The following is a 15,305-nucleotide window of genomic DNA, read 5'->3' as shown; positions in this document are numbered from 1 at the left end:
CGGCTCGAGGTTATTCTACCTATTTCTGGACCTCTTGTTGCTATTCTTTTTCGCGCTGTTCCCAGACTTATTTTTCGAAGGCTCTTTTCCAGTGTTCTCCTTCAAGGAGACGTGCTCCAAGCTGCCATTGCTTGCGTGCCCGTTCGCAAATTGTCTAGCAATCTCGGTTGAAGAGGCGATAGATCCATTCTGGCTATACTGGCCAGTTACAGAGTGGTTTTTCCCAGACGACTCCTTATTACCGTTGTTACTGCCGCTATTGGCAGCTGTTCCATGAGAATTTACGAGGCTGCAATTGTCCTCGCTACCGCTGTTGCCGATCTGCGACTCCGATTCACTGTACCGGTCAACTGGAATCAAGTTTATAATGGGAAAACCGCGATCCCCGATCGGCACGTGGCACAATCGACCGAACTGAAGAATTAATTAGTCGATTACTTGATCGACAGTTGTGCATGGTTTATCCAGATGCAGATTGACCGATTATTCGTCAAACAATTAATCAGTCAAGGATTGTTTAACCGTGAGTAACGTTTAATGAAAATATACCTTCGCTTGATCGATTAAACTATTGGAAAGATCGAGAAATTTCGAAGGCTACGCGTGAGAGAGAGAGTATTGGTACATTTGGAAGACACAAATGTGGTAGTAGTAGTAGTAGTAGTAGTTAGGTTCAAGTAGTTAGTGATTCGTAACTTATAATATCTGAGTCACATCGAAGATATAGGATTTCTAATTTACATGTTACTATTATTTCTTTAACTATTTTCGAAATAAATCTTTATTTCATGTTTTCTATTTAAAGAATCGTTCTGCAGTATAATTTCACACTTATACTACCATTGATATTTATAGTGCCAATACTCTTCGTTCATATAACGTTCACATGTATCATACAAGTCATAAGATTGAATCGCAATTAACATTCACTAGAGTTGTAGCACTAACAAGGAAACAGTAAAATACCAATAAAACTAGAAACTAACAATAACACGATAAGTTGAAATTAAAGTGTAAAATTGTTTAATCGATCAAAACATACATTTTCTAATTCTTTAACATTCTGCAACTTTAAAAAATTGACTATCTAGAAGCAAATATAACAAGTATGTAATATGAAAGTATACCATGTAAGAACGATGTTCTTATAAAAGTGAAAGAAATAACACGCTTTAAATGTAAATAATTGTTACTTTACCATATTTTGATCGATTTCATAAGCATTGCTGTGAACAATTACTTTTAAAAATTATCTTGTATATTGAGAGTATAAAAGAAATGTTTCTATTATACCCACATTAATACAGAAAACACGGATTTATTTAAAGCTTAGATACAGAGAAAAGATAAATATAGAAAATAAAGATAACAATGCTCAAGCTAACGTTCTTCTACACTTTCGACATGTACGAGAAAAGCAAATTACAAGTTTACTACTGACATACACGGAGAACAAGACAATGGTAGCAGATAGAATTGTTAAATCGAGGAATAACTTTTTATAAAACTTCGAAACAGGTAAGAGAAATAGACATTAAATTTATTTATAATTAGATACAGAAAAAAGATGAATATAGATGAAAACAGACAGAGAAAAATCAATACGTAAAGTGTATATGATAAAAAGTTACTTTCGAAAAGTTAAAAAATGAATTATTATCAAAATAGATCGAGAAAATGAACTAAAATTTATTTGTAACTTAAATACATAAGAAAAAAAATTACTCCACAAAAATTAGAAGCAACAATGAATATCCTTTGAATTTTCTTTCTTCATTAGTGCAATAAACTGCACTTTGCAACAGTCGATATTTATTACGCTTTTTTTTCTTTTTTTTTTTTGGAAGACAGTCTGATCGATACATTGAAAAGAAAAAGAAATACAATCAAGGATAACTTAAAAACTAAAAAGAATTATTATCAAGGAGAGGATAAAAAGAAAAGTTGGAAGGAGGGATAGGATGAAAAATAAGTTGTACTCTTTTTTTTTTCTTTAAAGAATTAACTATCTCAGGAATATCCATTGAGGTCCTTACTTTTTTCCTGGGTGTTTTCAACAAGTCCACTGACTGCCTGTAAAAATGTAATACTTCTGATTTATCAACAGTACATTCGATATAAATATTTAAAAATGCCCGTGCGATTAGTTTCTCTTTATAGCTCATATTTTTATAACACTGAAATTAAACGTAATAGCTTCTGTGTACAAATATATACTTCTATTAAGATGCTATAGCTTTTAAACAATTTTCTCTTATTAATAATTTGGACAATACATTTCTGTCTATTTTGACAAAGTACGACACTATATAAAATAAAATATTGATTACTAACAGCCATAGAGGTAATAGAAGATTTTGAGAATAGTCTTTCAGCTTCTTTGAATTTCCTATTTCGTTTATCTGCTTTACTGTTAGTATTTTTATTACTGGCTAAATATCTGTCCCAGCCACGTATTATATTACCATACAATTGTGTGTCTTCCAAATAACTACCTTCAAATGCATAGATTTGGCGTTCTAAATTGGCAAGAGTATCCTGTAAAATTTTAATATCTTATGAAAGACACAAAACAAATTAATATTAATATTTAATTTAAAAAATGTAATATTAATGTTCCAAAAAAGATAGTAATTACGCTTATATAAATTTTATTTAAACTTTGCTTCTCTTTCATATTAAGATAACAATTTATATAATATTCGCAATAACTATATTATTTTATTTTCATTTAAATCATGTTCAATATATTTCTGTAACATAGGTAAGAATCAGAAACTTAAAACATTAATTTACTATTTAGATAAATTTTTTCTTAATAAATTATATAATATTAACAAGGAGATCGATATATTATTACAAATATGATTTAAAACATTAAACAAAAACATTAGCATTATTCATATTTTAATATAACACAGTGTGAACTATTTTATACAACATTGAAAGATATATTTAATGGTAGAAGTATCAGCAATATGCAAGTTTATTAAATAATACAGAAGTGTGTTATATTACACAAGCAAAAGAGATTTTCTTTAATACCAAACTAAAGATGAAGTAAAATAAAAGAATTGTTATTCTATTTTTCAATAGATCAGATAAACAAACAAAAACATATAATGTGCCAAATCATACTAAATACAAATAATGAATATATTCACTAACATGAAAATTAACTATTGAGGTTAGGTACATTTTAAAAATTGAATTAGAAATTCACAAGCAATTAACATTTTACATTAGTGATAGTTTAGGAATATAAGTAAACCAGAAAGTAAAAGCATTAATTATTAACACGAAAAAATCAGAGGTCGACATAACCTCACAATATCTAAAAGACAATACAAACAATTTATTGCAGAAGTTTAAGCTGGTAATTGAAGGGTAAATAAAATTGTTCTATCTTGTGACAATAACAATAATCTCAATTATATCAAATATACAATTGATAAGAAAGTAAAAATACATTACAGGAGGCACAGTTTGACAATTGCTTCAGTACTCACAGCTATTTCTGCTTTCCTTTTCACTAATTCAGCGAGTTCTGCTCGCAAATCGACGGAGGATTTCGTCGACATTATGTATTTAAATATATTGACAAAACAGTAACACTAGATTCAACTTTCTTTGCGCAAATGACGTCTTTACATTCAACTCTAAACGAAAACTTTCTTCATCGACTTGAAGTTATCATTAACTGGTTATCTAGTTTTATTTCCATCTTCATCTGTTCCTTCTTCATGACATTAAACTTTTTAAAACATTTAATTTATCTTATATAATTTTATTTTCGCATTATATTCTTATTTATAATATTATATACATATATATAATATTTACTGTTACTTGCTATTACCTTTGATTTTGGTTTTTTTTTTCAGGGAGAATGTACGTGGATTGGTGCCCATGGAACGCTAAATCGCATTGCTCGTAGAAGTGCGCGAAGATTCAAAAAGCTGAATCGGATTGAACCCTCTTTCTCTCTTCTCGGACCAGCTACATTACAATATTTTACAATATTTTTTTAGTTAAACCTTCCGTTTCCCATACAGAATATGCATTTATTTTAATAAAGTTAATTTACCTTCTTCTTTTTATAGGACCAGTCACGGAAGTAACTTAATCTAATCTACGATTCAGAATTAAAAAAACGCAACTTAGAATATTGAATTAGATTAATATCTGAAATTCAATTTATACTTTCCAAAACTTCTAAAAATCTAAACAAGATTGCAGATGATAATTCAGGAAACATTAAGTCGCAGACCCAACTGGCAACATTTTGTATTGAAGACAATTATTTAAATTCAAGAAAAACTTATTGTTAAAAGATTAAGCTATAGACTGTTTTATTTAATAAATGCGAAGCATCAGTGAACCACAAGCACGCATACATTTTTCGTTGTCACTTTCGCATGAGAAGAGTTGTTATAATTTCATCGGTCGGACAACGAAATCGAATTATTATAAAACTAGGACGACTGCGCCCATTTGCCGCTTATGGTGTCTCCCCCCCCCCCCACTAAGAACAACTTCCATTTCCTGGACAGGTTTTTGATACGGCCAACCACCAAAACTTTAAAAAAGCTAAGCAAAATGAAATTACGAGATTCAACTTCTGTGACATTTTAGTTTATACATTTAATACGAAATAAATAGTCGAACAACGAGTACTTTTTCAATAAACACGGATAAATTTAAGAAAAGAATTACAGATATCATATAGAAGTATACGCAACTATGAAGTTCGTTCCCAGTTAGATGCGTTACGCAGTTAGATTCGTAAGCAACATTGCCTAAACGAATGATATGAAAAGTTGCAAATTTTGACTAATTTTGTTATGTATATGTATAGGGTAGATTATACAATTTATGTATTATACAGAAAACTATGAATTCATTGTAAAACTGTACAATTATCGTAAATTTCTAAATTGAATGAAATAAAACTTAACCTTATTTTGCAAATGAATAAAGCGTTTTATCGTTCAAAATCCTCTCATTCACGATCCTTAAATCCTTTCCAATTCTCACTGGTCTAAGAAACAAGCTTATAAAGAATGACGGAAAGCTTTGAGAAAATCGGCAAGTATTAAGATAAGTATTAAGGTAAGTATATGGTAACTATATAATAAGTACTAAGAAGAATAAAATAGCATAAGAGGTATACGAAACTTTTTGGAATTTTTGGAAATAACGTCATTACCCAGGAGTTCGAGAAATTGAGATTTCGACAAAATTTCGTCGACAAAAATAGGGTCATTTCTAGGAATGTTTGAACATTTTTTCGCTGCTTCGATTTTTAGAGTTTTTTCGTGAACTTTTGTGGGATTGGGCAGCGAAAAGCTAAACAACAAGACTGTAAAATGCTGTTAAATTATTCTTATTTATTGAGGCTCTTTTTAGGTACGTTTGATATAATTATTTTATAATAAATAATCACATTTTTTATTGCATTATATAATTATTTCTAAGAAGATCGATGCTGCCGGCTACTTGTGGTATCTGGATTGTTGTGGTTTTTCGGTAATAAATATAAAAAAGAGAAATTTATTTCCGATGTTTAATTCAAGTCTTAAGCAACTTTATACTTTTTCACGAAGGGTATCATCGATATTAATGAAATAAAAAATTTAAGATTAAAAATTTAAGATTAAAAAGTATGGTAACTGGAAAACTCTACTTAGAAATCTTCTTAATTAATAACCCAAGTAGATAGACATTGTCCTTGCTTGGCTTATTTGTTAAAGGCATTATGTAAATTTTAATAGATATAATCTTGTAAAGGTGAGTACAAACTTTAATATATACAGTGCATATAGTATCATGTATATGGAATATTAACTGAGTTTTAAACTTGTACTAATGTGAACCATAAAACGCACACTGCAAGTAACTACACAATCCAGTTCCCAGAACAGCCATGAAAGAAAATTGTAATTGCTACAATCTGCCACGAATTATACGTGTAACAACACCCAATCGTGGAATATCAATATTCCACAATACCTGGAATAGGAACAAGATTCGAATCTATAGTACGTCCATAACGAATTCAAAATCTTTCTGCTAGCTATTGCAAATAACCTAAAACTAACAAATTTGTTCCTCTCATATTCATAAAATAAAGGGAAACTTTGTAACAATTCAATAATTATTGTTTCATAACAACGTTATATGATATAACAATGTTGAATTCATTGCGATCAGTTATCCCTATCAATCTCGATAAACGCTGGCACGGCGTTTACACCGAATCAGAATATTTCTAACATGGAGTTTCTACGAACGAAACTTACTAAACGTCCGGACCTGTTGCTCGTCTCGTAACAACGATGTTGCACGATTTAGCACAATAAAATAAGAAGAATTCATATAAACATAGCTTAGCATAGACTTTGTTTTCGAGTTACAGCTTATTTTCTACATACCTTGCTTGCTACATACCTTCAGAAAAATTGACCTCGGAATGATCAGGTCCAGCTTCGATAGAATCTCAAATGCATCGCATCATAGATCGTCGAACTTTTTCAAACGACTTACAGACTTGTGGGCAACTTTGTTCGTCACTTGCTGACGAACAGAACGAGAGACACTGTGACCTTACGTTTCATCGACGCAAATTATTGGTTTCCCAATATAAATCGGAATAATTTCAACTCATTATATAAATTTCACTCTATGATAACCTACAAGTTGTCTTTTAGACATCGCTGACTACTGAAGATTAGACGCTGACATCATTGAACTATTTTAATTACGAAACGAGAAATTTTACTGTCCTCGAGTTTTTCCAGCGGCGCGAGTTTTTCCTTCGTCCAGGGTCGTGGAAGAAAAAAAGCAATGGGAGAGCAAGAGAGTATGAATGTGTCGTTTCTCCCCTCTCACGAGCGATACATATACGACGTGTTGCCGATGATATATGAAAGAACACGTGTCACCAGGTACTCAGTACACCCACGCGAGTCGTTATCGTTAATTCGTTACATTTCCAAGAGATTTCTGAGTGAAAATTTGGTGTTTCACTTGATTTTAATACCGTGTTGAATTCGAATAATACTATATATATATATTCATATATATATAGTAGTAATAGAAGAGGAGCTTTCTGGACAAGAATGGATCAGAAAAATGAAGTCGAAGGATACAATGGGAAAACTAATCGCGTAAGTTTTCGTTAGATCATGCTCTTCGAGTTATTCGTATCTAGATTTAGATTATTGCTGAGCAATTGAGATTGCCTCTAATATTCATGATTTTTGTATTGTTTTAAGGAAACGAATTAAGGAATAAACAATATTTGATATACAGTTTTGGTCCCAGTTTTTTCCCGCAATGCTTAATCAGCATATTCTATCTTCACTTAAAAATAGAAAGAAAGAAGCGTTATATGAATATAGGCTCCTGAATTTTGCTTTATCAAGAAATTACATTAAAAAAAAGGAGATGACAAGGGACTGCTTTCTTGCTCGATACCACATAGGAATAGATTAACATGTTATAATTCTATTTCAAAGTGTTGCTTCTTTTTTCTTATTCGTTAATTTTCTTTATCCTTTGTTCCTTGTTTGTTTTGTGAATCCTGTGTTTTAACTCCTAACTAGTATAAATTGCTCGCGAGTAAAAGTTCATTGACGCGATATCTGATGATCTCGGCGGGTCAAACAATCGATCCTGCTCGACTTATCATTTAATTTGACGATACTTAACATTTCTTGCTTGACATTGTGATTGACGCGATGATCGTTTAACGGTTGTCGATCGATCAAACCAACGGTCTCAACAAGTAAACAAGGCAAAGTTTGTGCGAGCATATCAAACGGATATGAAAATGTATTCTTATACTATATCGATGAAACACCAGTTCGTTATCGTTACTTTTTGATAATGCGTTTAAGAGTCTATGTTTACGTGGCGTTTTTGTTTTCATTTTACTTGTAGTTTAAAATGGCAAAACGTTTCGCCCAAAGAACATTAGGACATTCTGCTTCAATATGTATTATAGTTAAAGTAGTTTGCCATTTTTTCTATGTCTTTCAGTGCGATTGTTGAAGGTTTTGTTCGCTTATTACGCGTTCTTTTGTTTGTATTTTCTTTTCGCAAGCAGCAATTTTTCATTGCCCTTATTTCATGCAACTTGCACGATTCCGCTGATTGCAGGATTTTGCAATTTAAACTCATCGTAACATGCTATAATATTTTGCTATAAAACATATATTTAATTATTTAATTATGTGTAATAATAATATATTATACATAATATATATAATAATATAATTATATTATAATACAATTTATTAATTATACCATATATGTTATAAACATATATAAAATATAATATTTAGTTTTATTAGATAATTCACTTTCTATAGTACATAAGTACAGTGCATAAACGTGATTTGTATGATGAATAAGATTACTGGTACGTAGATAACAATGTATTTTACGGTGCTCTGTCAAGAATACAGTCGTTGAAGCATTTAGGATAAATGTGAACTATATATATTTCGAATAATTCAAATCTAATCTTCTCTCATTAAATCAAAAACTTAACAAACATAATTTTCGTTGCTGCATCCCATATTAATTACGAGAAAAATTAATAACAAGAAGTAGGTCACAAAACTATTCCTTTTCCTTGAGAAACAGAATAATTTGAACATCAAATATATTGCATTTGTATCGTCACGTTCGCATTGACATTAAATAAATAAAATTAAATAAAATGATATTTCTAGCAATTAAACCATTTACAGATATTCCGAACTTATTTGCTCTGTTTTTTATTGCTCGGTCGGCAGCAGGCTTTCGAAACCTTTTTTCACCGTACTTTACGAAAATATGCTAATTACATTATTGCGAAACTAGTCACCAATTATTCCTCACGCATTCTCTTTTTTTTCTATTTGCGAAAAAAAATGAACGTGTAACCCACGCGTGAATCGGTGATTTGTAAACTCGTTTGTAGCACTTTCGTATTTGTATCAATAGCCTAAGTTGCCTAATCTACTTTAAGCGATGTAGACATGATTAATACACGTAATTATACGTTGATGTGTATAATAATCTTTTAACGATAGCCTAATAATAATAATTATTATTATATAAAAATATGTAAAATAATAATACTAATAATAATATAATATATATTATTATTGTTATTATGTATAATATTGTTATTATTATTATATTATTATTATATATATATGTAAATCTAAAATATAAGACGAGCGTGAAAAAAAATTCTGGCTTTGTGTATAAAACTTCGTGTATAACGAACCGCGAATGATATTTGAGCGAAACGATGACTTTTATTTAAATAAAAAATTGAATTTTTATTCAAGACAAAATATTAGTCTTTTCATTCATAACTAAAGTATTAAAACATCTCTTTAATTTGTTATTTATCATTTAATAGGTAAATAAAATTTTGGCCAAACGTAACAGCGACGACGCTTTAAATCACATAACTAACGATGTCTAATTTCAAGTAATAGATAATTTATAGTATTTCAGTTTTAGAAAGTCTGTGTTACAGTCTTTTACAATGAAACTACTAATAACCGTTACGTAATTGGTAAATCTTGTGTTTGCTTGTACAAATGAACTTCTTATCTTACAAGTGGGCTCGATTTTGTGAAGTAACTCGCCTTGTCTTTCCGGTATTTATAATTGTAATAATACAACTACTTCCGAAATGTTGTCTCCCTTTTCAGTTACGTTATACTTGTACGTAGACGAAGTTCGTAAAGAAAGCGTTACGTAATGGAAAAATTATATTAAATTTCCAAATCAACGAGGAAGAAAGAACAGGTTACCCTCTTTTCATTTTGCGCGAGTCTTCTTACAATTTCGCGAATGCTAATAAAAAGGAGGAAAGCGTAATTTTATTAGAGCCGAAAACGTCTGAGTATTAAAGGGCGATTTAATCTCAAATAGTCGTTCTACTGTGAACAAATGTAAACAACAACAAGTATTAGTAAACAAGTAAAGACAAAGTATCAGTAAAGCGTATTACCTAAAGTTCAGTTCCTTTTACGATTTCTCAGTTTCGATATTCTTCAAGCTATTTCTCCGAGTACAGTCGCTGGCAAAAATACAGCATATGGAAGCGTGGGAGAGCGCACGCCAGCACGTGCAGCGAAAGAAACAAAACTTTTTGGGCAAACTGAACGCGCTACCTCCGCTTCTTATACATAGACACGCGTCATATCTATGCGCACGCATACTTTCATTAAAAATTTCATCGAATTACGTACTTTGTGCTTCTTCACCTTTATCATTTTTCAATATAATATTCCTGACAGTTTCACGTCGTATATTAGGCTTAAATAAGAAATAAGAAATAAATAAATAATAAATGAAGGGGATTATCTATTAAATGTGGAAACCTTGGTGGCTCGATAGCGTAGACTGCCTTAAACTTCAATTATGTGTACGTTATATCCGCCTTAATACGTAGCTAAAATTTGATGAGCTTCCTAAAACGCTCATTTCCTCGGAGAAATATCTTACGTAGAGCGAGAAATTCTCCGATCCCCACCTGACCCAACTTTCCTTTTCACTTTCTCGTTTGACGGAACTCGCTGGACAAAAATGCTCGACAGCCGCATAGTCGATGCAGAACTACACGCCTGGATAGATAGCAATCGATAGTGTTCTTTATCGAGTGAGAAGATCGAACATCCGAACGACGCCATTGGCTCTGTTTTAGATCTCGCTTTAAGTTGAATTTATTTCGTTCGCAGAGAAACAAATTGGTCGAATAGATCGTTGCACAGTGAACATTTAAAAATAGTGGAGTTAATAGTAGAGTATTTTATAAGGTCCTTATTGTTGCACGAAACTTAATGATCAAATATTGCGTATAATGGGGATATATACGAAGTCTTCGATGGAAAATCGAAATACACAGAAGAATAATCGGGTATAATAACATACGTACTTTTAATAATTTATCCAGTCGTATGTAAAATAATCAACCGCCGAATTAATTATTTTCAGTAATATTTCGATGACTCTAAGTCGGATAAAGTGTATTGATCTCCTAATTTATTTGAAAATTTTAAACAGCAAATAAAAGATATGTCGCCTTGAAACGTCCCGCGTTGAAATATTTGCAGGTTCTCGCGACGAATGTGATCAAACAAATACACCACGTGTCGAGGGAGAGACGAGGGGAAGCCTGTGGAAAATTCAAAGAATTCCGTGGCTGTACGATTTGGTTGACAGGGCTGTCCGGCGCTGGCAAGACGTCCATCTCGTTCGAGTTGGAAAATTACCTGGTTTCTCAAGTAAACTTTTTGTTTCATCCGGCTAAACCTCTAAAGTTACAAATCCGCAAATATTCAAATTCTCCAACTGCCATATCTCGAAACTTGCAAATTATCAGACTCTCGATCGGGCCATAATTTTTAAACGCTTTAGGATCATATAAACTTACTTTTGCAGGGACTGCCAGCCTACAGCCTGGACGGCGATAATCTTCGTCACGGTTTAAACCGGAACCTGGGCTTCTCGAAAGAAGATCGCGAGGAAAACGTGCGAAGAGCGGCTGAAGTAGCAAAATTGTTCTCTGATTGCGGTGTAATCACCATTTGCAGCTTCGTTTCGCCCTTCGAGGCGGACAGAAGGCTGGCGAGGAAGATACACGAAGATTTTAATTTGAAGTTTTTCGAGATCTTCGTGAAAGCTTCCGTGGAGACGTGCGAAGCCAGAGACGTGAAAGGCCTCTACGAGAAAGCTAGAAAAGGGATGATTAAAAGCTTTACAGGCATCGGACAGGAATATGAAACGCCCAAAACTCCTGATCTCATCGTGGATACGGAACTTCATAATTTGCAGACGTCGACGAGAATGGTGATCGAGTTGTTGAGGACCCAGGCAATTCTTCCCAAGACTCGAGAGCAGGTTCAGGAACTGTTTGTCGATGAGAGGAGGATAGAGGAGGCAAGAAAAGAGGCGGAGAATCTTCCGAGTACGTTGCAAGTGTTTTCTCACTTAATTCTGTATTTTGCATTTTAATTAATCTTCTGTCTTGGTTTGCAAAATAATTCCACTTTTTGTTGATTTTTGTTGATTGTACAAGCAAGTGGCTACTACGCTGAACACGTGAACGGTTCTTTATTTCTGACATCATGTAATTTGCTTACGAAATTACGAAAATATAAAGATTTGGAGGTGTCATAAAATGTTGTGACACGCAAACATTTCCGTCTAAAATAATTCACATGTAAAACGTCAAAGATTCATAAATTACCACGATACACACAGATAAGATAGAGAAAGTTCTTTTCCAAATTGATGAAATTCCAATTAACAGAGAGATAAGCTTTTATGTAAACAATTTCCATTTGATATATAGTACTTGATAATTCTCTAATTCCTCAAATCCATATGCTCAATTTAAGGTATCCACATTACTAAGGTCGACTTGCAATGGGTTCAAGTACTCGCTGAAGGTTGGGCTGCTCCGCTCACAGGTTTCATGAGGGAGTACCAATATTTGCAAGTGTGTAATTAAAATTTGATTAACGAATTGCATGAGATTTAAGTATTGAGAAACGAGTTCTATCTTTGGACAATATTAATTATGAAACACTAAGTTTGTAAAAGTAAAAAGTTGTAGGATAGAGGCAGATTTTTCTAACGAGATAACAAATAGAATGTGTGTGTGTGTGTGTTATTTTCAAGTGTCAACACTTCAAAACTATCGAACAAAATGGGGATGTGATTAATCAATCGATACCTATCGTGCTTCCGGTTAGCACAGAGCAAAAGGAAAGCTATATTAATGCACCGGCACTGACCTTGAAGTACAAAGGCCAAGATATCGCAATTCTGAGGAAACCAGAATTTTTTGCTCACCGAAAAGAAGAAAGGTTCGATTATGTTTTTCCAGTAAACTTTTATTTCTCAAAGATTCTCCAGTTCTCCTCTTATGTGAAAATAAATCGGAAACATTGCAACAGGTGTAGCAGAGAATTTGGTACAAACGACCTTGGACATCCTTACGTCAGAATGATCCACGAATCGGGTGATTGGCTGGTTGGAGGGGAATTAGAAGTTCTGGAAAGGATTAGGTGGAACGATGGTCTCGACAAGTACAGGCTCACGCCAAACGAAATTCGTAAAAAGTGCAGAGAAATGGAAGCGGATGCTGTTTTCGCCTTTCAGTTGAGAAATCCGATCCACAATGGCCACGCACTCTTAATGCAGGTTTTTGATTAGTTTTCATCGAAAACAACAAATTTCAAGTATAATATAAAACATAAAATTGTCTGCTTTAAAGGAAGTTCGATACGAAGCAAAATTAATTAAGTTTTTATTATTTCGATAACAACCTAGTTGAGGGTTAAAGAAAGTTCAATAAATCCGATCAATTACGACATTTACTTTTTCCTGCTCAAAAATTCCTATTCTTCTTCTTTTTTAATGTAATTATTATTCAAATTGATACCAGGATACGAGAAGATACCTCGTGGAGGAACGTGGTTGTAAGAAACCAGTTCTTCTACTGCATCCTCTGGGAGGATGGACGAAAGAAGACGACGTACCATTATCAGTTCGGATAAACCAACACCAAAGTGTTCTCGAGGAGGGTGTATTGCACGAAGACACCATCCTCGCTATTTTTCCAAGCCCGATGCTTTATGCTGGGCCTACAGAGGTATTATTTATTTCCCTAAAAAATTAATGAACAATTAAAATTGGTGGAATAAGAGAAGCGTAGTATTTCGAAGAGATATAAATATTTTAAATTTGAAAATTGTTTAAAATTTGCGATTTTTATTTTAGGTGCAATGGCACGCTAAAGGAAGAATGATGGCTGGGGCAAATTTTTTCATCGTTGGTCGTGATCCTGCGGGTTTGCCGCATCCTGACAAATCTAAAACCCCGGACGGTAATATTTCGCTTGTAATTCACTAAGTAATTTCACTTGCCCTTGATTCCTAAGATTATTCGCATAAAAAATTAAAAATCGTATGCTTTTATTCTTGATTTATTGTGCGAAGTAATTTTATTGTTATATTGAAGGAATTCTGATACTTCATTATCGTGGTAAATCAGTGATCGCTTTAAATGTGAAATTAGGAAATCTGTACGATGGAACGCACGGCTCGAGGGTACTGTCGATGGCGCCGGGTCTTCAGAATCTCGAAATCATCCCGTTTAGGGTAGCAGCTTACGATAGTAGAAAAAGAAAAATGGCTTTCTTCGAACCAGAACGGTCGCAAGATTTTATTTTCATATCAGGAACTAAAATGCGAAGTGAGTTATTTTTTTTTTCATGTACGTGTATCTTTTCTTTTTCTTCTAAATCTTCCTGCAATTAATTTGTATATCCTATCTTGTCTATTTTATTAATGAAATCATTAAAAATGAAATTATTAATGAAATTATTTTAAAAAACAATTTCTTATTTCACTTCATATTTTAAAAAATCTAAAAAAAATGAATTGAATTGCCAACTATAAATGTAAATTACGTTAAAAATACGAAATATCGCATTAAAATAAATGCAAGATTTATATAAAAGCATTTATATGAAACATCCAAATAATAATAAAAAAAACAGCGCTAATAAATATTAATATACCGTTATTTCAGATTTAGCAAAATCCGGGGAAAATCCACCAGAAGGATTCATGGCGCCAAAAGCATGGCAAATCGTTTCGGATTATTATCAAAAACAACTGAAAAACTAATTTTAAATTACTGTTAGCCGCAATTCTTGTGCTAGAGGATAATTATTTATAAGGATCAAAATATTTTCTGTTTAAATTAAATTTAATAATTAAAATGATAAATACAAACATCTGTTCTGCACAAAAAATGGTTGATTCTTATTGTTCATTTATAAAAGACAATAATTTCATCGGATACAAGTAAGGTACACCGAAGTAATTTATTTATAATCTTTGTTAAAAATGATCCCTGAAAAGGTTGGGAATGGGGGATGAAAATAAATAAAGTTAATTTATTTCTTCTCTAATAATGATATACATATGTGTACCTATATTTATATATATATATATATTTACGTTTATTGCGTCAGACACGAGAAATTCGTAATTTAGAGCTTTACCTTAGAGACGTTTTCTTTTCGTATTTGTTTTCCTACTTACTATTTTTTTTCTCTGTTATTTAGAAAGACAGTGGAAAAAAGAAGAAAGTACGACGATTAGGATTTAGTCCGTTTAGTTTCTAACAAAGTATCGCTTTAGTCTGGTACACCTGAGAAAAAATAAGATTTCAATTTCAGCTTCTAATATCATTTTATTATCTCTATCCTCGATGTA

General features: G+C 32.3%; 3 protein-coding genes across 14 annotated transcripts in view; 1 reads left to right on the top strand and 2 right to left on the bottom strand.

Annotated features, from left to right (window-relative positions):
• Window positions 1–5: 5 nt before the first annotated feature.
• Window positions 6–6,589, bottom strand: LOC122576287 (chromatin modification-related protein MEAF6). The gene is made up of 7 exons (XM_043746363.1): window positions 6,451–6,589; window positions 4,088–4,132; window positions 3,860–3,999; window positions 3,510–3,754; window positions 2,335–2,538; window positions 2,037–2,073; window positions 6–350 (listed from the first exon to the last, which is right to left on the bottom strand). The coding sequence occupies exons 4-7, from the start codon at window positions 3,579–3,581 to the stop codon at window positions 16–18; spliced, it is 648 nt and encodes a 215-aa protein (XP_043602298.1). The 5' UTR covers window positions 3,582–3,754; window positions 3,860–3,999; window positions 4,088–4,132; window positions 6,451–6,589; the 3' UTR covers window positions 6–15.
• A 283-nt stretch (window positions 6,590–6,872) lies between these two features.
• LOC122576278 (bifunctional 3'-phosphoadenosine 5'-phosphosulfate synthase 2-like) lies at window positions 6,873–14,831 on the top strand. The gene is made up of 10 exons (XM_043746347.1): window positions 6,873–7,169; window positions 11,127–11,297; window positions 11,455–11,980; window positions 12,414–12,514; window positions 12,697–12,884; window positions 12,975–13,221; window positions 13,466–13,672; window positions 13,801–13,906; window positions 14,098–14,274; window positions 14,614–14,831. Exons 1-10 carry the CDS (start codon window positions 7,122–7,124, stop codon window positions 14,709–14,711), a joined length of 1,869 nt encoding a protein of 622 aa, XP_043602282.1. The 5' UTR covers window positions 6,873–7,121; the 3' UTR covers window positions 14,712–14,831.
• A 151-nt stretch (window positions 14,832–14,982) lies between these two features.
• Window positions 14,983–15,305, bottom strand: part of LOC122576277 (NACHT domain- and WD repeat-containing protein 1) — a 38,758-nt gene continuing 38,435 nt past the window's right edge. For all 12 annotated transcript variants that reach the window (XM_043746338.1, XM_043746333.1, XM_043746344.1 and 9 more), the window contains one exon: window positions 14,983–15,240. In XM_043746338.1, coding sequence (XP_043602273.1) covers window positions 15,227–15,240 — 14 coding nt within the window. In that variant the 3' untranslated portion in view covers window positions 14,983–15,226. The remainder of the gene's footprint in view (window positions 15,241–15,305) is intronic.

Source organism: Bombus pyrosoma, linkage group LG16, assembly GCF_014825855.1.
Source record: "Bombus pyrosoma isolate SC7728 linkage group LG16, ASM1482585v1, whole genome shotgun sequence".
In the NCBI taxonomy this organism is placed as follows: Eukaryota; Metazoa; Arthropoda; class Insecta; order Hymenoptera; family Apidae; genus Bombus; species Bombus pyrosoma.
Note: the sequence above shows the minus strand (reverse complement) of the source record. Positions and strands in the feature narration are given on the sequence as shown.